This window comes from Sminthopsis crassicaudata, chromosome 5 (assembly GCF_048593235.1).
Source record: "Sminthopsis crassicaudata isolate SCR6 chromosome 5, ASM4859323v1, whole genome shotgun sequence".
Taxonomy (NCBI): Eukaryota; Metazoa; Chordata; class Mammalia; order Dasyuromorphia; family Dasyuridae; genus Sminthopsis; species Sminthopsis crassicaudata.
The window spans coordinates 66,406,779-66,434,401 of NC_133621.1; the positions used below are offsets into that span (position 1 = coordinate 66,406,779).

A 27,623-nucleotide genomic window follows, 5' to 3' on the forward strand; every position below is an offset into this window, starting at 1 on the left:
CAGAAAAGACCAAAAGCAGAGGGAATAGCTGGAGAAATGTGATTGTTAATGTTGTTGCCATCATGAGATGAAAGAGGATGAAGAAAGGGAAAAAAAAATGCTAGTATTAAATATACCAATAAAGCAGCCAAAGATGTTTGAATATGAGAGTTGTTTGAATAGAATAGTGGATCTGAAAGTAAGATTTTGAAGAATTAAAGAAGATGGTGATGAATTCAAAGTAGTGTCAATTACTATTTATAGTGACAGGATCTCAAGGGAAGGAATTTTTAGGATAAAAGAGAAAAGCATTTGCTGCAAAGCAGAAAATAAGTAGCGAGGGAGAAATAGGTGATACAGAAAGGAAATGAACATTGGGAAGAAACAGTCAGAAAAGACTGAAGGGGGTGGAATTGAACACATAAGTGAAGAAGCTAACTTTTAGGAAGGAGGAGGGCCTCTTTAGACCAAAATGCAACTTCTGGTTCTTTTTGAGAATCAGGTTATTGTAGTTAATAGTCTTAGTTATTTGATAAATGGAGTAGAAGGATTTTGCTTATATAGAATGCAGTTGTCATCTATTGACCATCTAGGAATTGAAGGATAATGGGTCAGCTTTTCTTATATAGAATACAGTTGTCATCTATTGGCCACCTGAACATATGCATAGCCTTTTCTTAGCATTGTTATGATTAGGAGTTTGCATTCCGTAAGTACATATTAACTGATAATAAGGCAAGGATGAAATAGATATAAACTTGGCAAGGGAGCAAGGGCGGGAGACCAGCCTGGAATTTGTTTGCCACACTCAAAAAAAAAAAATCATAAAACAGCCAACTATTTACTATATGCAAGGTACTCTGGTAGGTGTGCTAAGACTTGGCAAGAAATGGTTCCTGCTTATAAATAGATTGTATTCTGGGAGATAAAAGAGATAGGTGTGAAAATACATTATTTCCTTCCACAAATCACAAAAGTAATTGATATAAGAAATATTTGGCTTGGGAATTTAGAAGAAAAGATTGCCCCTAGCTATAATGCTCAGTAAGGTGGGACTTGAGCTAGTTCTTAAAGGCTAGAGAAAGTTTGCTAGCTGGGGTGTGGGATGGGCAGTCTAGGTGAAGAGAATGAGGTGACCACATCCCATCATGCCTGTGTTCTCGATGTATCTGTATTTTTCTGAAGCTCACATGTCTGATTTTATGAAGCTTTTCATAGAATAAATTGTTAGGTGAAAGAGCTGAGATTTCTTTTAAACTGCATAGAAAGCCAATTTCAAAACTGCTTGCACTATAGATTGTTTGCCAAGTACTACTATATTCCCTCAATTTTAGACATGAATCCCAGGGAAGTATTTTTCTGAATTACACATTGGAAAAGTCATTCTCACTAATGCTGAGTTGGGAAATCAAGGCGTTCTTGGCAACCATCCTGTACTTTAAGGGGAAAAAAAAAAAAAGATTAAAATAAGCCTTTGCTCTGTGATATCTGGCATGTAAATGTGTTGATTTCCACTAGAAAACTCAGCATCTTATAAACTGAAATTTCGGGCCTGATTACAAAGGCCCTCAAAAGGTAAATCATTCTATCCTTTTGCCTCTGGGAAAGAATACAAGTAAACTGTCCGATACAATTCCTATTAAAAAAGCCTTCCAGTGAAAAAGATTCAACAGCTTTCCTGTAGATGTTGTTCCAACATCTAAAAGCCATTAGCAATGGTTATGACAGCTTTCAGGGAAATTGGAGCAGATTAGTTTTAGCCCCTTTCCACTTTATGTTGTAGTGATTGGCCAATAACGGCACTCGATTTTGGCCGTACATGGTGAAGTGTTATGCTTGTCAACCAGCAGTACAGGCTTTCATAACCTTATTTAGTTCTTAACTTAATAGTCGAACATCAGAATAGAGAGTCCATCAGATGGAGATGGCAGCTTTTCAGAGACAACACTCAAAGAAAAAGGCAGTGACTTAAATGTTAACTTGATTTTAAAAGAGTAAACAGCCCCGTCCCCACCTACCCAAGACCAACCTTGCTTCATTTTGTTCTCTTTGATGTTCATCTCCAGTGTCTGCCAACTCAAATTTCTCAGAAGTCGCCCTTGCCGGTTTAGCTAGTAAGGAAAATTTTAGCAGCGTCAATCTACGGAGTGTCAACCTAACAGAACAAAACTCCAACAATAGTGCTGTGCCCTACAAAAAACTTATGTTGCTACAAATTAAAGGTAAGTGGACCTAGGTAGGTATGGTGATCCTGGAAAGATATTGTGTTGTCAGTCTTCCTATGGTATTACAAATCTTTGCCTGCCCTCAGGCAGTTACTTCTCATCTGCAACAAGGCAGGAGCTGTCATCCAGGTCAGCAAGTATTGAATGAATTTCCAGGGAGACTTAGATGGATCTTCTTATCAAATGGCTGTACCACTATCTGGAGAAAGGCACAGCAAAAAGGTGGAATAGGGAAAGGAAGAACCAAAGTGTTCTACTATCAATAGCAAAGAAAACGTTGGTAGTTGCTGTGGAATCTGAGGAGTACCTTAACGGTATTTCTGTTAGTAGGGTTACAATCTTTAAAAAGTCTTCTTAGAACATTATGTTAAGAAGTAGGGAAATAATGGGGGAAAAAATATTCTCTATTGAAGAACCTCATACCTAATATAAAGTGACGCACTTTGCATATTTGTTTATCCAATGACTCACAAAGATTTGTGTAGGTTTTTTTTTTTTTCCCCTTTTGACCTAGGGAAAAAATAAAAGGATGAACATCTAACATTTCTATAAGACTTCAAGGTTTCCAAAGGGGTCTAGAGTGGTTATTTCATGAAGCAGCTGATGCTGTGGATAGAGGGACTCACTTGGAGTCTGAATTATCCCCATGATTCTTAGTAGCTGTGTGACCCTGGACAAGTCACCTTTCAGTTTATAAAATGAGGATGAGACAATCCTTTGTCTCCTAGGATTGTTATGAGAATCAAATGAAATTGTACATAAAGCACTTTCTAAAATTTAAACTGGGATATCAATATTAGCTATTGTTATTGTCATCTTTATTTGTTCCTCAGAATAATCATGTAAGATAGATGCTAGAATTAATCCCATTTTATAGATAAGGAAATTCAGATAGAAAGGGGTATATATGCAACTTGCCCAGGATACTCAAAAATATCTTTTGAGTATGAAAATTCAAATTCAGATCTTCTTGGCCCCAAGGCCTCTTTCCACTGTTACACCAAATCTTCTCCTGTAATCTGTAGAAAAAGCATTGTGCAAGCCACAAAGCATAAAATTTTAGCTACTAGTAATAGGCAGATAGCTAGCTATCACTTTTATTAAATATGATAGATTTTATATGATAGATGTGATAAATGATAACTATGATATGATATATATGATAAATATACTCTAATATTGTTGTTGTTATCCATGGTGGTTCTATTTTCTTCCCAATTACCATCACCTTGGTTTGCTTAACTGACATGATGACAGCTCTTGGTAGAGGACTTTTGTTCCTGAGTTCATGCTCCTAAAAGTATTAGCATAGTTTTTGCCATTTTTAAAATTAAGATTTGATCATTTTTCAAATGATCAAACAAGTATTTATTTAAAATCTATTGTATACAAGATATTTGGGGTTAGAAGAAAAATCTCAACAGTCCTTCCTCTTGATATTACAAAATAAAAAGAGGGGTAAGACATCCATTCACTATAACTTTAAGCAGTTTCTCACATCACCATAATTCAAAGCAAAGGAAAAAGAAGTGTTCAAGGTGCTTTGAGAAATTTGAGAAGGGAACCGTTCTATTGCTGATTAAGGAGCTGGGCTTCCTGGAGAAGGCAGGTCCTGACTCTTGCCAAAACACTGTGCTCAGGAGGTGAGATTTTTAATTACTTTCTTGCTGAAGTTGATACTTTAGTAGCACTTCCTGAGAAACATTCACTTCTGAGCAGGAGACTGTGGGATTCTGTGTTCAGTGCATCTCAGACCCCTCCTTCTTAAAACAGTTCCCTTAACTGCTGATAGCATATGCTACATTGTGCCTGAAAGAGAAGAGACTTTGTGCTTGTTTTCTTGAGGGAAGGTGGTGATGGAGGGGCAAGTAAAAGAACTGCAAAAGGGAGGAAGCAAAAGGCTTACTGGGGAAGACCGTCAGAGGCTTTCTCTGCCAGGCTGGTACCTCCATTGAAAATGGCACTGTCTCATAAATGATGTTCTTGTCAGTGTTCTAGAAGATAAATGCTGATATTCATAAAAATGAGCATATGATAGAGTAGGCGCAGGTGAACATAATGTAGTGTAACTGCAATTCTACCTTGCTGCCATTTTAATACAATCATGTTTCCACTCCTCTAGTGGAGAGTGGGGGGAGGCAATGACTAATGGGCAATGAAAAAACTAAGAATGTTTATAATCAGGAATGCTTTCATTGCAAAGATATATTGTTTTATGAAGGCACAGTGAACTTTGAATTCATGTTTAGGAAGAAGAAATGTGCAGACAAGATTAGTGGAGCCACGAGCTTCATCGTTGAATGGCGGCGATTGCTTTCTCCTGTTAACTCCCCACTATTGCTTCTTGTGGGTAGGAGAATTTGCAAATGTCATCGAGAAAGCTAAGGTTAGTATCCTAACAAAGCATCTCTTTTATATAGGTAGAATTGTCTGGCCCTTGTAGGATCATTAGAATGCTTCCAGGATACAAAGTGGCCCATTAAATCAGTAAAGGCTTGATAAGTTCTGTTTCCCTGAATCCTTTCCGTGAGGCATGAAAGCCGGAATGTTATAAGATAAATAGGACATCCTCCGAAAAATGTTCCACATTCATGCCCAAGGTAGGATTCTGAATTGTAGGGTTTCCTCTTTACTCCAGTGTAAAAGAGAAATACGCATGTCTATCAATCCAAAGAATTGGGACACCTGGTACTTCTCCCCCCCCAACCCCCAGTTTTTGTTGTTTTGAGTGAAAATAGCTTTAAATGACCAACATTCTTAGGGCCTCTCTGCTCTCAAGATTGCCCTTTCACACGCTCGCCTTTGGTCTGATCTCAGTGTGTACAATTACCCATAGGAATGACCTATTCTATCAGGATAATTATGTTAATCTCTTAGGCATCAGAGCTTGCAACTCTAATTCAGACGAGGAGAGAACTCGGCTGTAGAGCTACTTATATTCAGACCATAGAAGAAGGAATAAATACGCATACCCATGCAGCAAAAGACTTCTGGAAACTCCTGGGTGGCCAGACAAGTTACCAGTGTAAGTGTTAATTCTATTTTAGACTCTAACCAGACTGGAATCCCTTCTCTCCTCCTCCCCCTCCTGCCACCCAGTAATCCTCCCAAACTTCTCTTTGAAATAACTCTTATTTGAAATTTACCATTCAATGATGTGTTCTCCTTCTAAAGCTGCCGGAAATCCAGAAGAAGATGAATTGTATGAAACTGCCATCACAGAAACTAATTGTGTTTATCGCTTAGTGGAAGATAAACTTGTTCCTGATGACTACTACTGGGGCAAAATACCAAAATGTTCTCTTCTGCAGCCAAAAGAGGTACAGGGAGTAATACCGGGCCATCTGTATAGGCCAGATCAGCAGCTTGTAAAATGATGTTTAAACTTCTTAAAGAATTGTTTTCCTTCGGATTCTAACAACCGTTCCATGTCAACCCAATGCAGAGGAAACCAAGAATATTATTTTGCAGGGAAGTAGAAGAGAAGTAGTTTTCCTTTTCTGATTCAGCTAAGACTTAATTATATGTCAGCTTAGCTCCTTGGTTTAACTATCAGCTTATATAATATTTTCTAAAGTATATTTATTCAATAGAAAATGGCAGAAAATAGATCATATGTGCATATATACAGACATATACATACACAATATATATACATACACACATATGCATTTTATTAACATATATTTTATTATATATATATATTTAGTTTTATATGTATGTATTTATTGGGGAGGTAGCAGCCACACTGGTCATTCATCAGTGTAGAAAACTTAATATTAAAACAGTGTCCACTAATGCAGCTGGCATAGTAGATAGAATGTTGTGTTTGGAATCAGGAAGACCTTGAATTCTGTTTTATTGGCTTAGCTGTGTGACCCTGGGCAAGTTATTTTAACCTATTTCTGCTTCAGGTTCCTTGATTTTAAAATGGTGTATATGACAGCAGTTGTGCCATAAGGTTGTTAACATGTGAGATAACATATGGGATGCCTTTTATAAACCTTCAAGTGCTATATAAGGCTAACTCTTTGTAACTTCTATTCTCACACTGTTAACTGGGGCAACAGTTTAAATGATCTGCCCTCGATCATACAGTTGATACCAGTCAGGGGCACATCTTTAATCAAGTTCTTCCTGACTTTAGGGCCAGCTTTCAATGTACTATGACATAGTGCCTCTCCTGTTTATACACATATATGTGAATATATGTATATGTGCAGGCGTGTGTATCCATGTGACCAACTGATTTATCAACTTTCCCCTTTTCATATCAACAGATATCTATTATAGAATTCATAGTCCCTTCCCTTAAGAAGCTTAAATATAGTGAAGGAATACAAAAGTTAGATAAGTTAGAGCTAAGAAATGAGATAAGGCAGTGTATAAGCAGTGACCAGTTAATATGGGAAGAATGTAGCAAGCTCTCAATTAATGCAAATAATGAATCCCATGAAGTGGTCATATTATTCAGATTCACACTGCATATTTCCACTGGACCAGAATGAATAATTTTGTATTTTGTACAAATTTTGTAAAAATTTGTATTTTGTAAAAGTTATGATTTCCAATAGTACGAATCCAAATGCATGCAATCACTTCATGGGATTCATTATTCACACTAATTGGGACCTGATTGTACAGATACCTTCAGGAATTAAAGAATGGAATACTCAGTATGATTTACAGAAGTCAGGGATAATGTCCAAGAGGAGATGTAGCTTGAACAGAGTATGATAAAGGGCAAATTTTAGATTGTTGAAAATGAAAGAGGGGACGAGAGCCTATAGGATGAGTCTATAGAACAGAGATGTCAATTCACATGTTATTTCTTTCATTCATTCACTCACTTATACATTATTCATTCATCAAACTATCATTTCTACTAAATCCAAAAATAAATTAAGATCTGGTTCCTGCCCTATCTAGTAGGAAAAAAGAATGATACAAATAGATAGATAGAAGGCAAAAATATATAAGCATCCATCAGCATGATGTAACCAGATGAAGTCAAATAGGGGCTGAAAAAAGAGAAGATGACTTGTATATGTGGGAGGAGAGAGTGAAGGCATGAGTCAGAAGAAAACATAGGGTGCATTGGAGGGAATAAGCTTAGCCCCACAACAGCAGCTCTCAGTAGTTAGGGTTTTGTTTAGACTGTTCATCCAGACTATGTCTCATCACACAATGAAAATGATTGGTTTAGCTCTGAATGAGTGAGTCCTCTGAAGGGGTCAACAGAATCTTCTGTTTCATTTTCACAGGTCTTAGTGTTTGATTTTGGCAGTGAAGTTTATGTATGGCATGGAAAGGAAGTCACATTAGCACAGAGAAAAATAGCATTCCAATTGGCAAAACACTTGTGGAATGGAACCTTCGACTATGCCAATTGTGACATAAATCCTTTAGATCCTGGAGAGTGCAATCCTCGTATACCCAGGTACTGTGGCAGCATGGTGACTTGGCTATAGAGGGGCATGCAGTCATGAGTGGGTTCCATTTTTCTGCATCAATCCCTTCCCACAATTGGTCAGGAGGTGGTATGCAAATCACAGCCTGATCCCTATGCAGTGGCATTGTTTTGAGATTTTAAAACTAACACTGTTTTCAGGCAATCATTTCTCATTGTTTTCTGGAAGATGTTTAATGACCTCTTTTCAGTCTGTTGAAATGAACCAGCTTTTCCCACCTGCAGCTTTCCAGATGTCAAGAAGGCCGGGGAATAGTACTGGTTAAACACATCTGATGAGAAAATGTTCCAGCATCTGGGATTCAGAGATTGTGACTTCTTTTTCTGAAGTACAAGCTACTATAAGTCAAGATTCTCTCTAATTCCTTTTTAAAAATCTTTATGTATATTTTTTTATTCACATGATATGTTCATTGACATTTTCTACTGTATTCTTTCCCCTCCCCCCCTTCAAAGTCACCCTTGATAACAGGATAAAAAGGAAAGAGAGAGGGGGAGAGTTTAACAATATTCTCTCTACCTTCAAAGCTAGAAAGCTGGCTTGTTCATATACTTAAGATTCAATGTAGCCAAGTGACCTTTTGACCATGAGTTATTTTGGTTTTATGGTAGTACCATTTTCTGTCTTGGTGAGCACTGGACATTAGAAAGCCATTGGATGAGCCGATCTGCCCCAGCCTGCAGCTACAAAGCCCTCAGCTTAGTGAGCAAGGAAATTCCTTTAACACTGCCAGCCAGTCTTTGCCTGATTCTTATAATGATATAGACTGTGGGTCACTGACTACTCCACATTACTACAAACTGTAGTATTTTCTAACTTTGCTTCAATTGTACCTTGAGTTGTACACATGATTCCCACACCACTTTGAGTCTTTTGCTCTCAAACTTCCAGTTGCATTCTCTTACCTTGCTTCTGTTGCCTCTATAGAATTCTAGCTATGACCTCAGAACACTTTATCTCAACACATCATTTTAATTACAGTACTATAATTTAAAATTAAATTTCCTCTTAAACATATTCTTTTTAATTTATCTTAAGATATTACTTTCATATCACCCTTTTCCTCCAAGATTATTTACTCCTCATGGTGCTAATTTATATCATCTTGAAGGGAAAAAACAAAGTTTTTTAGAACCATAAAATTTTGGTGCAGGAGGAGGAAAAGGTATTATTACTGCTCTAATCCAACTTCTTATTTTAGATGAGAATACTAAGACCCAGAGAATAAGATACAAGTTTCTCAAGATAATACATATAGTTAGCTACATCACCTTTTAGGTCTCTGATTTCTTTGGGTTCCTCTAATGTTTTTTATTTATATTTTAGGTCTTTTTTTTTTTTTTTTTTTAAATAAGACTTGCATGTGGTATATGCAAGAAAAGTATATTTTTATTTTCAGTACAGCTTTTTGTCCCATTTGCTGTCCAGATTGTATTAAAGAGGAAATTGTCTTCTAAAGTTTATACATTAGTCAAGGATTTTACATCTTTAGCAGTTGAAATGCACTCTTAAATATGGCACCTAGAGAAGTATGTGTAAAGATGCATATGTGTCCGTATGTAATGAATTGAGACTTTAATAAAAAGAAAGTAGTTCCTTCCCCCCATCATGCTGCAAGAGATTAAAGTTTTCCCCCTAAGAGATATTATTCAAAATGTTAAATTTTTGTTTGTTTTGAATTCTCTGTAAAAACCTGAAGAAAATTGCCATAGGACAGGACACTTATGATTTCCATCCATGGAATTTGCATCACAGTTTTGTAGAGGACTGAGAAGTGCTAAGTTCCAAAGAGCGTAGAGCAGCAGATGATGTCACTTAGGTATTTTAGCAAACCTGAATTGGGAGCACAAAAGAAACTGGCTCTTGTAGATGCTTCCTGCCTTTCAGATACTTAAAGCCTCACTGGAGAAAGACAATGTACACCTGGAGAAAAAATTAGAGAATAATCTAGAAGTGAAAATGACCAGTGAGCCTAAAATTAAATAAGATTGAGAGAAGAATTAACTAAAATACCACTTGGGGAACTTTGAAGGACTTTCAGTGGTCCAGCATTGCTCCTTGGGTTTTACCCACCAGTATTCTCCTGGTGGATTCATATGACTAGAATCATAGAAAACCCTATTCCTAGAGAAGTAAATCTCAGCTTTTCCAAAGGGCAATGGAATGAGACTATTGCTAATAAACTCATGAAAAATGGCTTTCAAAAAGCACATTATCAAAGACAGTAAGACTGGAAAAGGAGAAATAACCATTGCTACTCGCTTGAAAGCCATGGAATACAGGTTAAAATTTAGTGGTTTTAATACTTTAATAATTTTAAGCTACTAAAGCCTAAAATTACACTAAGACTTTCAGAGACCCCCTGTAAGAGACCCAGGTATAAGCTTCCAATAGGTTAGGGGGATCCTCCATAGGGAAAAGTAACAGATGAACCTCATTCAAGAAATTATAGACTAACTTTTACCTGCATCAGGAAAGAATAAGGTCATACAGATCCATCAGTGTATAACCATTAAGTGCTGTGCCTTATGTTTGCCAATATAATTTCCATTTTTGCTATATAAACTAAGAAGAGACTTCTAGGAACCCGACTCTTTGCATAGGAGGAGTCAGATGACTCCTCTTAACTTTATTTTAAAAAAACAACTAAATTTGTCTGTGACTCAAATGACTTCTTGCTTCCCAGTCTTCATTCCCATAGGTCATTTCAGGAGGGTTCACAGAGAAATTTCTCCATCACAATATATTACTCACCATTCTATTTTTGCTGCTTATTTTTGTGTTAATACCCCAATAACAAGATGATAAATTGTGACAAATGTATCTGCAACTTTCCTTATTTATGTTCTGTTAACTGATTACAACTGTGACCTATGCATCACATTGAGAGCTAATTTAAATGTATAGATTATGATTTTATTCCCACAAGATTAAAATTTGGATTACATAAAAAAATTATGGTTTATATATCCCAAAGTGATGAACCTATGGGTAAAAGTCACTTGGAGTATTAAAGAAGTAGGCCCCTACAGTATAAACTGTGTTTATAATTTAAAATAAAATTAACCTTGAATGTTTCCATTACACATATCAATTTTTTAGGATGGACTTTTAGAAATTATTTAATAGAAATCTTTCATTTGATGAATGAGGAAACTAAGAAGAAAATTTAAGTGACTTGCCCCATGTTACAAGTCTGAGCCTGAAACCCAGATTTCTTTCCTTGTAATGGGTCATTCTACCATACCATGTGATTTCTTCTCTGCTTCAAGTGCAGAATTTTGAGAAATCAATATTACAAATCCACTTTGCCACTTATTTTGAAAAAGTGAGCCAGTCTAACAAGTCTGTAGAACATCTTAAATTTGAAGGACATTGGAATAAAAAAATAGCCCTTCATAGCATTCTTGTTTTTGCACACACACCTGAGTTATGGTTCCTTCTGAAGACTTCTTTTCCCAGGTAACTTGATGTGTGTTGACTTGTTCCCTCCATTCACTAAGATTATGAAAACTAGGTTTGGAAACAAATGGAAACTGGGTCACAGTAGTGACAGAAACCATCTCAAACAGACCATTAGAATCAGTGATGTCCCCATAAATCCTCTGCAGATGCTCATTATTATGTTGGGATTGGCTTCTGGTTTTCTTTTTTTTTTTTTTTTTAATAGTTTATTTTTAATATTGAGTTCCATATTCTCTCCCTCTTTCCACTCCCTTCCCCGTCCATCAAGAAAGCAAGCAATATGATATTAGTTATATTGTGAGATCATGCAAATTAGAGACTCTAGTTTTTCAAAAGAAAAATTCCAAAGGAATTCCAAAGAAAAATAAAATCTGATAAACCCTATCAAGCTGGAAAGTCTCTAGAGTATGGGCTCAGAAATGCCTGCTTTGAGAAGGCCAGCCTAGTTAAGGGTAGAGAAGTTCCTTACCAGAAGCCTGGTCACCAGGTTATTGATACCTGTGGGAATTCATGCAACCATCTACCAAGATGAGAGATTAAGATCTGGCTCAGTGGATAAAATCCCAGCTCTTTTGAAGAATTGAAGACAGACAGGTGTCACTTTTTGTCTTAAGCAAAGACCTAGTTTTAAAAATTAGAAATATCGAAGCAGCTAGGTAGCGCAGTGGGTAGAGCACCAGCCCTGAAGTCAGGAGGACCCGAGTTCAAATCTGATCTCAGACACTTAACACTTCCTAGCTGTGTGACCCTGGGCAAGTCACTTAACCCCAATTACCTTAACAAAACAACAACAACAACAAAGAATTAGAAATATCTATAATTGACTTTCTAATTTTTTAAAGCCAGGTCATTGATTTTGCCATGAAAATCACCTAGGGTGCACATCATCACATCGCATATTTCAGTCCTTTCTCTACAATCTTGCTCTAATGTGGGAAAATCAGACTGGGAAAATTGCTACTTTCAAGAGAGGTTTAGTGCTTATTTTCACAGCCTGACTCTTTCCCATGTTAAGGCAAGAAGGTAAAGAAAAACAAATTTTTAAATGCAAAGAAAGTTATTATTGCTCAAGTTCACTTCCATCTTTTTTTTTTTCCTCTTAGTTTTAACTCTCTATTCTTATTGCTTTAAATTGCCGTTCTTATGGCCTTTAAAATTAATATTTTAATCCTTAAAAGTCCATTTTGTAAATGTGAAAATACAGTGCATTAGAGCTGCAAGGAAAGACCTCAGAGTTTTAAGCACATTGGAGAATCACTAAAGTATAATATGATAGAAAATGGAACTTATTATAAACTGGACCTATTTTTAGGTTATAACCAAAGGGGACCCCTTCCTGGAAAAGACATCTGCCTTTCATGCAGTCACTGTTCTATAGAAACTCAAAAGTTAAACATGGTAGCTTAGCAAATTCTTATTTTGTAGAATAGGGTCTTGAAAATATACACTTAGAATGATTTTTATATATGAGTATGACTGCTCTTATTATCCAGATGTGGGATTATTGCTATAAAGACTTGTTTAATCTGTATTTTAAGTGAATATTCTCTTTTTCCCTCCTCCCTCCCCCCCTCTCCTTCCTTTCCTTCCTCCTTTCCTTCCTCCCTCTCTCCCTCTTTCCTTCCTCCCATACCATCCTTTTTTGTCTTCCTTCACAGAAAAGGACAGGGGCGACCTGATTGGGCAATATTTGGGAGACTTACTGAGCACAATGAGACTATTCTCTTCAAAGAAAAATTTCTTGATTGGACTGAAATGAAGAAGCCTTGTGAAAAGAACTCAAGTGAACTCACCCCACAGAAGGTATTGCATTTGTCCTCACTTGGCATTTGGGGCCTTGTTCATTCTCCACGAAGGGAGGGCACTGAAGCTGAAAATGTTCCTTCTCAGACCATCCTTGTAGAACTGCAGAACAGCTCCTAATTATGTACATATTCTAGGAGATGAAATCGGTTTCCTTGCTGGGCTCTCTCAGCTTATAATGAGAAAACTGCTTCATGAGCTTTATCTCTTTACACTTTGGTAGTTGGATGCATCTCCAGGCTTTCCCTCATTAAAGACCAAGGTAGCACAACAGATATATTAGGATAAAGTGTGAAAATGTCTTCAGACGCTGGCGTAAGAATAGGTGAAATGGTATTGAGGGTGACTTTCTGTAGAAATGTGGACAAAGGAAATAAATGTCTCTGCTCTTGCAGGAAGAGCCAAAGTCTGAGGTCAAGGCTTACGATATCATGCTGATGGTCCCCGTGCCCCAAGTGACTGTTGGCACCATCTTGGACGGAGTCAACGTTGGCCGTGGCTATGGGTTTATCGAAGGAGACGACAGGAGGCAGTTTGAGATTGCCACTGTTTCTGTGGACGTCTGGCACATCTTGGAATTTGACTACAGTAGGCTTCCCAAACAGAGCATCGGGCAGTTCCACGAGGGAGATACGTATGTGGTGAAGTGGAAGTACATGGTGAGCACTGCAGGTTAGTGAATTGTCCCATCTTGTTCAAGTCCCCTCGCTCTAACATGGATGTTGAAAATAGCACCTTTGGGTGTGAAATTTCTGATTTGTGTGATGTCCTACCCCAAACTGGATAGATCCTGGGTAACAATCCTACCATTTGTACAGAGCCATTCCCTCACCTCTTAAAATCAGAGAAAGTGAAATTTCCAGCAGCTTGGCAGAGCCAAAGATCTTATTCCAAAATCTCTCTTGAAACAGGATTCAGCTTGTATATTTGGCTCTCCTCTTGTTTCTGTTTAACACTGGATTTCTCTATGTGGTTTAAATTATGTATCACTGAATTTTATTTTGTGGCTACATGTTTGTTACTAGAAAGATTTTAGAGCATAATGAGATAACCAAACTCAAGTCATTTTAAATTGAAACCATACTATGAACAAGGTAACATGGCAGATGAAGAAGACTATATGAGGATGAGAAAGAAAGCATGGGGTTTGGTTCTGGGTTCAAGTCCTAACTTGCTACTTCCTAGCTGCGTGATCACTTACTCAGGTTCTCCATCTATAAAATAGAAATAGTAGTTTCATTATCTCACTTTCAGAGTTGTAGGGAACAAATGAGATATTTGTGAAAGAAAAACATAGGGATCAATACCTGCTTATATGGTATGTTTTTTTAAACATGTGTGTGTCTTATGCATGTGTATATGTATATATGCCTGTGTGAATATGCATATACACACATATGTTTCCATATATGCATAATGATAACTTCCAGTTTTTTATTGTTATTATAAAAATGCTTTATAATAGTATTATTTTCCTTTCTCAGAGGATGAGGTATAGTAACAGCATTTTGTTGCTTTGTTAAATAGATATTTTTATAATAAATATAAATAATAATATAATAAAATTGCTGACAATTATTAGCAAGTTGAAGTTCACAAAATGTTTCATGTACATTATCTAAGTTGAATCTCACAATAACCCCATGAGATATAAATTCTATAGATATTGTCCCCATTTTACAGCTAAAGAAGCTGGGGCTCAGTGTTAAGTAACTTGCTCATGGCCATCATAAGCAATTATTTGAAACTTTTGTCATCTTTCCCCATTTTATTTCTTTCATTCAATGGAAACATGTATTGAACACCTCCTGGGCTAGATCCTAGGAGAAACACAAAGTTAATTTAAGACATGATCCTTACAACCTAATTAAAGAATGAGACACTACCTCCAATAGCCATAATACATAATAGCATAGGATGTGTGCATCAAAGAAGTGTGAAATAAATTGCTATGTGAGGTCTAAGGTTATGGACTGGATGGCATGGCAGAAGGAATGATAAAGAAAGGCTTCATGGAAGAGGTGGCAGTTGAGTTGAACTGGGTAGGAATTAAATAGAGGACATTCCAGATTTAGGAAAAGTAAGAGGAAAAAATAGACACGCAGGGTCATATTCTTAGAGCAAAGGTAAGTCATATTTGGTTGTAGTGAAGAATGAGTGGAAGAGCATAATAAGAAATATGGTTGGAAGTATAAGGTGGTATCTGATTATGGATGGCCTCAGAGTCTCGGAAAGCAGAGAAGGAACCGACAGAGACATAAGAGTGACAGTTAGGTCAGAGTCCCATTGTGGAAGAAGCATGGGAGCCAAATTAGAAGGGAGTATTAGAAGCAAGGGATGGGTAAACAGTGTCAAATATTTCTGAGATGTTCAGAAGGATGAGGACCACTGTATGTGGCCGTTCAGGGCTGGCTCATGGGTTACCGCCAAAGAACAGCCTAATAGTGGGGGGCAACAAAACCGGCGAGTGACTTTCTGAGGAAAGAATGATAGGTGAAGGGGCAATCCCAAGTGTCAACAGCTTTTACAAGAAGTTCAATAAAGAAGAAAAAATGAGAAATAGAAAATTAGCATCTGAATGGGGTAAAAAGATAAAGAGGGAACTTTTTTAAAGGATTGGAGAGATTTGAGGGGAAAAAGGAAATCAGTGTCAGCATTTATCAAGAACCTACTGTTTGCCAAGTACTATGTTAAGTGCTTTACACCTTGAGAAAGTTTCCAGGTAGAAAAGAAGAAGTCAACAGAAAAAAGAAGTTGAGGTTATGTAAAAATGGAGGAAATTACAGCAGTAAGGATTGGAAGGAGGTAACAGAGAATTGGATCTGTACAGCTAAAAGTGAGTTAGCCTTAGAAAGCTACCTAAAAGGTATAGAGATACCCCTTTCTGAGGGAGAAGGAGAGGGGGAGAGAATGGCTGCTGCTGCTAAAAATCTCAGAGCCAGAGAGTTGCCAGAGGTTTTGTCCCCTAGCCTGAAGATGATTGCAGGGCATCCAAGAAGGTTCAGATGAATTTACAAACGTAATTTATTTATCTCGACCAGACCTGTGGTTTCATCATTGTAGAGAGGTTCCCAGTGAGGAAAAAAGTACCTTCTACCAATCCAGATGGGCAGCTGATCTTCAACTTATAGTCTTAGAGATTTGAGGGAACTGAGAAGGTGAGTGACCAGTTGCTCAGCCAGTGATGTCAATAGTGGCAGGTGAACCCAGCTCATCTTAACTTGGAGCTCAGTTCTCCATCCACTGTGCTGTGACATAAATTCATGGTGGTTAAAAATTGCTTGAATTCATGCCTTTTTCTAGCAGTAAGGATGATGGCAGGGATTGGGATAGAGAGAGGGGAAGACTTGAGGTCCAGGGGTCAGAAAAAGTTGAGATAAAGACCTGGAAATGTGTAGCTAATAATAACAAAATACAGAGGGGTGGGAGGGTTTGAAATGGAATCCCAGACTTTGGAGGAAGAAAATCAATGGAGATATGGAGTGAAGTTTATGTTCTACAAATAGCAATAAGGAAGAAGGCTTACCCTGAATTTTCTCTTTAGGGGTGCTTTTATATGGAGTTAGGTGTCATAATTCTTTGTACAATGACTGCTTTTACTTAGTTGAGATCATCTCCAAGAATACATCCTTCAATAATTTTTTGAGAAACCAATAAAAAAAAAAGCTATAGTTATAAAATCCAAACATAGAATTTTATGAAGAGAAGATTAAATCTCTTTATGTCACCTCAGTTATTGTCATCTTTGGTCCCTCTATTTCACATATCTAAATGAAAATCTAAAGCGAAATTTCTAAAACTTCCCCCAGCACTCACCAAAACAGAAATCTGAGGGCTAAGAGGAGAAAAAGAAAGAAATGTGGCTATGATGCCTCTCTCCCATTGACTTTAGAAAACATAATTTCACTTGACAATTTACTTAAGAGAGATTAGGTTTGAGTTCTATTTAATCTCCAGGTCCTGCAGGTTGGGAATGTGATTTCTGGTAATATATTCCTTACAACCTGTGTACAGAAAGCTGTTCATTTGCAAACATGCCCTTCTTTCCTTGGCCAGATGGGCCTTGGGGGACCCATTGACAGCCATTGAAAACCCATCAGCTTTGTCTGGTGCTAAGCAGAGTAAACAAACCCTTATCCAAATAGAGATTCATCTTAGATTGTGCTCTGTGCTCTCTGCTGAAGTGAAAGAAAATAGGGGAAATGTGAAAGTAACGGGTGATTCTTGGAGCTATAAGATGCATGGGAAACTAAAGAATACCATGCAAATGAGTAAATCTCAAATATAAAATGTGTGTGTGTGTGTGTGTGTGTGTGTGTGTGTAAATACAAGCATGACTGTGTCACTTGCCCAATATGGATTTGGTCACCCAGAAGAGAGACAGATGAGGAAAGGAGCTAAGATCTCCAGCATAACCACAGACCATCAGAGCAATTCAGCTGGGGATCAACATGAAAATTGTCCCACCTGCTCCATCCCAAACCAGTTTTATCACCTCTCAGTGGACCAGATGTCCACCTATTAAAGAGCCAGGTCTGAAAAAATCCTTTTGCATAGCAGTAAACAAGTTTGAAAATGTCCAGGTGCTAGAGAACTCAGTTGGAACAGGAAGCATCCAGATTTCCACAAGTGCCTTTGGGGGACAGCAAAATTTAACTATATGGCATTTGCAGACTATTTCACCATCAGGGGAACCCTGATTCACTGGACTGACTCTCTCCCTCATGTGGAGGCAGTTGGAGATGGTTCTAGAAATCTCTTTCCACTCTAGTACCTTCTGGGAGAATTCTGCTAGGGGTCAGCAGAAAGCAGCAATTGTTCTCCCACTCCATCCATTTGTGCTGATACTGGCCATTATGAGCTGAGGGGGAGGGAGAGGGTATAATTGGATCATCCACTCACTGCCAAAGGCACTTCTTTGGAAGTTCAATATTCTTTCAAGGGGATCCAGGGGAATATTATTATTTTACTAAGTGAAATATATAGCAAAAAATACAGCTGACATTAGGTCCCTCTAAGGGACTCCTTGTTATAGCAAGGTAGAAGTTGGTCAGATGGAGCAGTAGAAGACAAAGAATTTTAAGGCAAAACCAAAAAAAAAAAAAAATGGAAAAAAAATGTGTAATATCTCACTGGAAAAACAACTGACCTGGAAAATAGATCCAGGAGAGATAATTTTAAAATGATTGATCTATCTGAAAGTCATGATCAGAAACAAAAAAGAACTTGGACATCATCTTTCAAGAAATTACCAAGGAAAACTATCCTGATATTTTGGAACCAGAGGGCAAAATACAAATGGAAAGAATTCACCAATCACTTCCTGAAAGAGACTCCAAAATAAAAACTCCCAGGATATTGCAGCCAAATTCTGCAATTCTCCAGGTCACGGAAAATTTCAGGCCTGAGAAGAAACTTCAGATACCATCTAGTCTCGTCTGATCCATCCCTGAACAGGAATTTCTGCTACATTAGAGAATTTCTACTATACTACTGTACTTTTTTTTATTTTTTAAATGAACTTCTTTGGCAGTTCAGTGAAGCTTAGAGAATGCTTCTCAGGATGTTTTTAAATGCATAAAGTAACATACAAAGAATTACAGAGGAAACGAATTATATTGAAAAATAAATTTGTCAGAATATCTTTTACTACAAATTCACCAATCCCTGGTTAAAACCTATGTTCTCTAATATCCCTGATAATCAGCCATCTGCTTCTTACCCCAAAGATCCTTAATGAAGCGAAACCCACAGCTTCCCCCAGAAATCCATCCTGCTTTGAAGCAGAACTTAAACCTGCTTCTCTGCATCCCTACTACCCAGTGTCCCTCATTCCGATCCTTGGGGCTAAGCAGAACAAATCTAATCCTTCTTTTGTGCAACAGCCCTTCAAATATTTGAAGATAGCAAGCAAACAACCTCTCTCCTTTCCCAAGTCTTCTCCAGGCTAAACATTTCTGTTTGGACCATTAGGAGGATTTGGGGGGAGGGCAGGGAGAAGAGGGATTTTTTTGTGTGCCTTTAAGTTTTTTAACTGATCTTATACAGTGTTCTGCAGCTCCTTCAATGTCCTGGTGACCCTTCTCTGGACACAATTCCAGTTTATCAGGACCTTCCTAAAACATGCTGTTCAGAGCTGAACATAGTACAGAAGAACCCAGATGTGATCATGAATTAATTACCTCTTTAGGTAATTCATAATCTCTTTCTGATGCTTCTATTTTTCTACCATTATTATCAAACTTCCCAGAAGACATTTTGAAAATGCATATGATGACTTGAAATCCTGCAAGTACACATGTGATTGTTGCCATAAAGATTGACCTAGAGAACTTGACGGCTTTGGGATGATCAGAGAATCCCAGAAAGGGAAGGGACCTCAAAGGCTATCTCATCTAATCCATGTTTAACAATGTGCTCTGTGTGTCCCTGGACATCCATAGAGCCACAGAAAGGACCTCCAAGACCATTTTCTATTTCTCAGAAGATGTTCTCCACATAACCCCTGATGATTTTTGGGGAAGGGGGGCCCACTTTATCCTGAGGCAGCCCCTTTCCTTTTGGATAACTCATATTACTAGTAACTATTTTTTGCTATCATTTGAGCCTTTCTGAAACTCTTGAGAGTTGGTACTGATTAAAAAGAAATGTCACTAAGTGCCAGAGGAAAAGGTTTTGAATTTTGGCCCTGATACACACTTGCCAGCACTGTGATTATGGCCAAAAAGATAGTGCCTTTCTAAGCCTCAGTTTTCTCTTCTATAAAATGGGGATAATACTACTTTGCCTTCCTATGGCCCAGGATTATAGAAAATATGACTTTGTGAATCCCAAAGTGCTAAAGAATTGGGAAAGATGGTCATTGTTATGACTTCCTAATTAAAAAAAAAAAACAAAAAACTTTTAAAATTTAGTTTTGCTCAGTCCTACTTATGTCCTCCATGAAGTTGTGATTTCATCCATGAGGATTCTCCTTACAGGTGTGACATACATTATCCTTGATCCCTTCTAGTTCCTATCCTCCTGAAAACCTGACATAAAGGATCTTGAGCATGCTGGAAGTCTGTCTCTGAGGAATTTGATAAAATTAGACATTAAATACAACCATCAGGGATAAATTCACACTGAGCTCTAAGTTTTGCTGTGTTGAGAGAAAAGCAATTTAGGAGAAGTACTGAAAATTCTTAATTACAGAAGCTTCCTTTTAAAGTAGTTTTATTCTAGTAACTCAAACTAAACTAATAAAGGATCACTTAATAGTAGTAAAAAAATCACTTTAATTGATTAGCAATAACAACAATAATAATATACATTCACATAGTACTTCAAGGTTTGCGGGACAATACATATACATCATCTATCTCCTTCGGAGCTCTGTGAGGTGTAAATCCTTCAGGCATTAGCATCTCTGTTTTATAAATGAGCCTGGTAAAGCTGACTTTCCCATGTTTGGACCCAGCTAATAAGCATTACAGACAGGCTTTGAATCTAGGTTTTTCCTGTTCCCAAGTTCACTGTCTGTCAGATGCCCACTCTGGCAGGCTTCCTCCAAGTAGTAGCTGGCATTTTGAACCATAGCTATACATTACTTTGTTTGATTCCCACAGCAAACCCAGAAGGTAAGGTATTACAGTATTATCTCTGGTTTTCAGATGTGGAAACTGAGGTTTACAGAGATTAAGTGATTTGTCATGGTTAAGCGTGGGAGACAGAATTCAGACTTCCATCCCTCCTGATTCCAAATTTAATGCTCTCCTTACTGAGCAAACCAACTTCCTGTTGTATTACATACAGTGGAAAGAGCCCTGAAATTGAAGTTTTTAGGACTTAGACTGCGGTCCCAAATATATACAGTATTTGCTCTGTGATCTGGGGCAAGTCACACCTCTTTCTTAGAGTTTTTGTCTCTTCATCTATAAAACAGATGTAGATATAAGCAGATATATAAAGTAGATAATAAAGTTTGCCCCGCCTACCTCTCAGAGAAATGTGGAGGAGAAACCTTTGAAAAACCTGAAATGCGATAGAAATGTGAGCCAATTAAAGAGCTGTTGCCATGAGAGATACTGATGATGATGAAGATGATGATAATGTGACTGCTTCTGGAATTTTTGAGGTCGATTGAAAAATCCTGTTTTGAACACCCCCGTATCAGTATTGTTGACACATTCTCAATTTTCCAACTTTATAAATAAACAGTTTGCTAAATCAACTTTAGCCCAACCCCACCCAAGCATTCAGAAATGACAAACGTGAAGTAAGTACAGGTTATTGAGAGTGGGCAATACGTCTTGTCGGTTCTTTGCTGGGCTGTTTGTTTCATCTGGCCTTCAAAAATCGACATATTCCCCCCTGACGATTCTTGACACTTGCACTAGTTAATCTTTCATTTATGCTTTAAGTGCTCTGAGAAAGCATCATTCTGATCATTTATGAAGCACCAGTTTATAGATAGTCCTTGTGATGTATGCTTTCTAGGAGCCTACAGTAAAATGGAACTCCCCTTTCTCACCCAAAACCAAGTATATTTAACTATTACTTTAAGCATTTTCTTGGTGGGAAGAAGTACAAATATTATAACAAGAGAGCATGAAAAATTATTATTATTGGTTTTATAATGGAAACACACAGGTGCTCATCTTCTTGCTCTACCATTTACCAGTCCGTCGATCATTTGATTGTGTACCTTGTATGTGCTGAGAACTTTGCTAGACATTAGAAATATGAATGCAAAAGTGACGATCCCTGCCCTGGAGAAGCTTACGTTCTACCGGAGAGATTATGGGTCCAGCAATAAGTAAAAACAGGATAGCCACAAAATAAATGCAGAATTAGTGGTTGAGGAAATCTGGAAAGGCCATTTGTAGGAGGTGCAAAGGAAGAGAGCCACAGTATCCAAGATGCAGAGATGAGAAAGGGAACATTTTCGGGGGGGGGGGTAGTAAGGGGAAGGGACATGGCTTGAGTCTCCTTCCCCACCCTTCCCCCACCTCTCCACCCCTCTATTGTCAGGGGTTGGATCTTGAATAAGAGAGAAGAAGAAGCTGTGTCACCAAGGAGAAGGAATGCACAGTTAAAGACCTCATTAGAATGAGGGACCTGGAAGCCTGAAATGCTGATGTATATGATCTCAGCAGCCTCTTACTAAAGTGACCCACTAACTGAAGAAGCTATAATGACTGCCATTTCAAATGAATGGTTAAGTGCTACTTTGTGTAATTTTTTAAAATCACATTATTATAAAGGAAGGAATCCTGGACCTTATAATGAAATCATGGCATCAGTAATATAACTGTTCCCTCTTGATGAAACTTGGAAACTTCTTCTGGTTTTGGCTTTTATTAATATCATCTTCAAGGATAGATGATGTTCCTTTGGGCTTCTAACCCTCCCAGCTTTTGTTCTTCCCAGTGTTATTGGATGCTAGCTTATCTTTTGCCAAAAGGGTATAGGTGGGAAAAGACTGTCTATTTGGACAGTGCTGGAGCTGTGGTAAGAGCCTGGATTTTGTACATGCACACACGTCACTATGTGCTGGTCCCCTCAAGAGATGTCAGGCCTTATTCTTTGACTATTAGGAAAGCCATCCAAATCATTTTTCTTGGGTTTAGAGGCTCTGGGTGACTTAGCAAGAAAAAAGGTGCTTTCCCCCCCACACCATGATTTATATTCTCTCTTGGGCATAGAGGCAGTTCCCTCTAGTTGTAAATGAATTCTCCCCAGCTCTGGGTCTGAAGGCTTTGTCATCAGTTCCTGTCCCCCGAGACAGAGGCGATTGATTTGCCCCCCTTTCCTCGGCAGTCAGCTGAGAATCTGAACCTCTTCTGCTCTGTGTATTTGCAGTTGGGAGTCGGCAGAAAGGCGAGCACCCGGTCAGGATGGCTGGCAAGGAGAAGTGCGTCTACTTTTTCTGGCAGGGCAGACACTCCACCGTGAGTGAGAAAGGCACGTCGGCGCTGATGACTGTGGAATTAGACGAGGAGAGGGGGGCCCAGGTGAGTCTCCAGGGTGATTTCTACCTACCCTGATGCTGAAGTGCCACATAAACTGTTCTCTTCTTCCCTTCTATTCTCCTCTTCCCCAGTCCCCTGGGATCCTACAGTGCCCTTCCCTAAAGGTCCCCCCGAAGGGTCTGCCAAAAGGACCAGCTGCCCAGAGCCCTCCTGGGACACCCCTGCGATTAGCTGCATTAGCTGTCCCAGGATCAGCACAGTCCTGGCACATAATAACAGCTTAATCAATGCTTGTTAGCTTGACTGCAACCCAGCTTTTCCACATGGAGAGGATTCCTCTCTCTACTACTGACATCACTGTGGTAAGGCAGTATGGTGGACAGAGACTTAGCATTTACTTATTAGCCCCCCACCCCCCCCATCACTTTCCCAGACACTTACTATGTGACTTAACCTCTCTTGGGCTCAATTTTCTCGTTTCTACAATGGGGAAGAGAATACCACCTTGGGAGGATCTAACTGGATGCTTCAAGCCATGTGTAAAGCTAATATTGTTATCCATGTGTGATCCATATTTTCTGTTATAAATATAGAGAAATAAATCAATCTCCAAAGTGGGATCACAGAACTAGAGCTGTAAGGGACCTCAGTCACAGAACATATTGCAGAATCAAGTAAAAATGCCCTTTGGAATAGTCACAACCATTAGTGCTAGTGAAAAAAACAAACCCATGTGTGTGTGTGTGTGTGTGTGTGTGTGTACATATACCTACATATGTATGTATATACATATATATCCTCTGTACATATACATATATATATCCTCTATACACACACACACACACACACACACACACACACACACACACATACACACACACATACATATAATCCCTATAAGTGAAGCCTATATATATTAGAAAACATGAAACAAATGTTTTTTTCTATCACAGATATGTAGCCAAGTGAAGGGCATTTCTGGGAAATAAGAGGGAAAAGGAATTTTCCCCCAAGGTAGATTAGCAAGTACATCCTGTCTTCCAAAGGCTTGAGATCTAGCCAAGAATATCTCTCCTAACCATCATTAGATTACAGTAGTCATATGTGCAAGTTATAGTGCCCTGAAAGCTGAAAATGATGAGAATTTCCCACTGAGAAAATGTATGTGAAAAATAGTTTTTAGCAGGGGTTTGCATTTGAATTTGTTCCCTGCACTGGAGGGTTTTGATCATAGTGTTAAAGAGTGACTGTATTTATGATCAGAACTGCTGTGAGGATTAAATGAGATAATGTATGTAAAACACTTTACAAACCTTAATGTTAGCTATGGTGATGATGGTGATTTGTATTGGGGAGAAATAGAATTGAATATTTTACTTATGCCCTCAGCTTTATCATTTTAACCGTTTTTTTGTTTGTTTGTTTGTTTTGTTTTACATTTTGAATGTGAAACTGGAGTTTGGGTGTTAGTTTTTGATAAATTGCAGGACTTGGGAATCAGACTTCAGATATATTAAATACTGCCACAGAATAGCATTAGATTATGCAAAATGGTGCAAGCAATTGATAAGCCACCTCAGAGTGAGAAATGCTTCCTCCATCTTAGGGTTCCCAGGCCCCCCAGGCTCAATAAACAATTTTCTCCTTAAGTGTGCAGAGCCTTGCCAAAAATCACGAATGAATTGACTCAAGCTGAACATTATATATGGTGCTGCTAATGCCTGATCGAAGGGACTGCATTAACAGACAAGGAAAGGCAGCCTTGTGGCTGATAAACAGTTGCATACAGGCCTCTGGAGTGATGAATACAGAAACTTTTTTCCCCTAAAATTGTTAAATTAGCACTCAGTCATTCTAATTATGGAGGGCTTCTTTTGTTATTGTTAAAGAATTTATTTCAATTTTCAGGTTCAAGTGCTTCAGGGAAAAGAGCCACCATGTTTTCTGCAGTGCTTTCAAGGAGGAATGGTTGTACATGCAGGGAAGCGAGAAGAAGAAGAAGAAAATGCACAAAGTAAATCATTTTTACTGTTAGAAATCAGATTTGTTTTCTCTTGGAAGCTTTTTTTTATAAGAAAGGGAGACTTTAGGGTAAGTCTTAAGCTATTAAAGCTTAAAACTACCTTAAGAATTTGGGGACACCCTGCTTGCCATGGAAAAGCTCATAAAATTTGGCTTTTAAATCATCAGTATGAGAAACTAGACATTCTCCTAAAAGTTTACATGAGAAGGTGAAGTTTGGGGATGGGGATAGTGATGTAAGAAAGTTACTCTCACAGACTTTGCCAATACCTTTTTATACTTCTTCTCCCCCAAAAGCCCAACTACTATGAGAGTTCTGTTTCATTCTACTTTTTTTTTAGTCTAGATTTTAGGTACTTTTTAAAAAACTTCCGATATGTTATACTACATCTTTAAGCATTTTTGGATGAGTATGGTTTTTCTGTTTTCTGGGGTTTTTTTGTTTGGAGCCCCAAAAAGTGATGGTCATTGGCCAGGTGACCGATGAGAACACAGAACCTTAGAGCCCCAGATGAGCTAAAGGCACAGGAGCCCAGTCCTAGTCCCATGTTCCCTTTCATCAGTCAGTTATCATCTTTTCCCATGGTTATTTCCTGCTGACCTCCTAGTAGAGATTGGATTGGGACTCATGACTTTGTCAGTGTTAACTTGGTATTGACGGTGTCCCCTACAGGTGACTGGAGATTGTACTGTGTTCGAGGAGAAGTTCCCATTGAAGGAAATTTGCTTGAAGTTGCCTGTCACTGTAGCAGCCTGAGATCCAGGACTTCCATGATTGTTCTTAGTGTCAATAAAGCACTCATGTACCTTTGGCATGGGTGCAAAGCACAGGCCCACACAAAGGATGTTGGGAGAACTGCTGCAAACAAAATCAAAGAACAGTAAGTAATTAATAACTTCATTTTAGAGGAGAGGAGAGGAAGGAAGGAAGGAAGGAAGGAAGGAAGGAAGGAAGGAAGGGAGGGAGGGACGAAGGAAGAAAGGGAGGGAGGAAGGAAGGAAGGAAGGAAGGAAGGAAGGAAGGAAGGAAGGAAGGAAGGAAGGAAAGAAGGAAGGAAGGAAGGAAGGGGGGAGGGAGGAAGGGAGGGAGGGAGGGAGGGAGGAAGGAAGGAAGGGAAAGGAGGGAAAGAATCTATCCAAATGAAAGTCTTGGTGGAGTATCTAGGCTTAACTGTTGCCTCAGTGGGCCTGAACCTGGGGCAGGAGGGGGGAGAGGGGGAAGAGGGGGTTCCCAAGAAAACAACCTGAGAGCCCACAGACTTTGATGGGTGCATCCATACAATTTCAGAATTTCAGGGTTTAAAAAACCTCTGGAGCTGTCTAATCACACTTGAAAAAATGCCCCCATTGTCTCTCACATCTGAAAATTTCCAATGATGGGCAATCTCTTACCTCCTAGAATAGAACATTCTTCTTATGGATGCCTTAATTATTGGGAAGTCTTCCCCTGACATCAGGACAAAATTTGCTTCTCTGCAACTGCTAGCCACTATTCCTGGTTCAGGCTTCTGAGGTCAGGTCTCAGAATAAGCCTAATCCTTTTTTTTCCATAATAGTTCTTCTGATCCTTAGAGACAGCTTTCATGGCATTCAGAGGCTTCTCTTCTCCAGGCTCAACATTGCCAGGTTCAGACTGATGTAGCTGGTACCTACCTGCTTACAAATTTAGTTTTTATTTTGGGGGGTTTATTTTTATATTCAACAAGGGACATTGACAGCATGCTTTCAAAGACCTGTGCAATTCAGTAAAATCCTACATTTTAAGAACAATATCAGGTTCATTTGTAGCCACTAAACAAAGGATTCCTGACCTGGGGTCTTTGAACTTTTTTATATTTGATAGCAATGTGTCTTTACAGTTATTTTCCTTTGTGGTCTTATGTATTCTATTTCATGAATTTGAATAATATTGAGCATCCTGGTAATGTCATGGACCTGAGATCAAAGTTGACCTCATTTACTAGCTTTCTGAGCCTGTGCAAGGCACTTAACTTCTGAATGCCTCAGGTTCCTCATCTTAAAAATGGAGATAATAGCACCTTTCTTCCAGGGTAATTTTGAAGATCAAATGAGACATTAACTATAAAATGCTTAGGATGTTGCCTGGCATATAGTAAGCTCTGGTAGCAGCTGCAGCAGCAGGAGGAGTAGTAGTTAGTAATAGTAGTAGCAGGAGGAGGAGGAGGAGTTAGTAGTGGTAGTAGTTAATGGTGGTAGTAGTAGAAGTTAGGAGGAAGAGAAATAGTGGTAGTGGTAGCAGTAGTGTAGTAGTAGTTAGTAGTAGTAATAGTGATGGGTAGTAGTAGTAGTGAGTGGTAGTAGAAATAATAGTTAATGGTGGTAGTAGTAGTAGTTAATAGGAGGAGGAGACAGGAATAGTGGTAGTAGTAATAGTGGTGGTAGTAGTAGTAGTAGTAGGAGTTAGTAGTAGTAGTAGTAGTTAGTAGGAGAAAGAAGAATAGTGGTAGTAGTAGTAGTTAATAGGAGGAGGAGACAGGAATAGTGGTAGTAGTAATAGTGGTGGTAGTAGTAGTAGTAGGAGTTAGTAGTAGTAGTAGTAGTTAGTAGGAGAAAGAGGAATAGTGGTAGTAGTAGTAGTTAATAGGAGGAGGAGACAGGAATAGTGGTAGTAGTAATAGTGGTGGTAGTAGTAGTAGTAGGAGTTAGTAGTAGTAGTAGGAGTTAGTAGGAGAAAGAGGAATAGT

General features: G+C 38.4%; 1 protein-coding gene across 17 annotated transcripts in view; it reads left to right on the forward strand.

The window, feature by feature from the left end:
* Window positions 1–27,623, forward strand: part of SVIL (supervillin) — a 247,505-nt gene that overhangs the window by 209,550 nt on the left and 10,332 nt on the right. For all 17 annotated transcript variants that reach the window (XM_074267041.1, XM_074267042.1, XM_074267034.1 and 14 more), the window contains 10 exons: window positions 2,046–2,201; window positions 4,454–4,590; window positions 5,082–5,229; window positions 5,379–5,524; window positions 7,469–7,644; window positions 12,799–12,943; window positions 13,339–13,615; window positions 22,787–22,938; window positions 24,805–24,910; window positions 25,592–25,799. In XM_074267041.1, coding sequence (XP_074123142.1) covers window positions 2,046–2,201; window positions 4,454–4,590; window positions 5,082–5,229; window positions 5,379–5,524; window positions 7,469–7,644; window positions 12,799–12,943; window positions 13,339–13,615; window positions 22,787–22,938; window positions 24,805–24,910; window positions 25,592–25,799 — 1,651 coding nt within the window. The remainder of the gene's footprint in view (window positions 1–2,045; window positions 2,202–4,453; window positions 4,591–5,081; window positions 5,230–5,378; window positions 5,525–7,468; window positions 7,645–12,798; window positions 12,944–13,338; window positions 13,616–22,786; window positions 22,939–24,804; window positions 24,911–25,591; window positions 25,800–27,623) is intronic.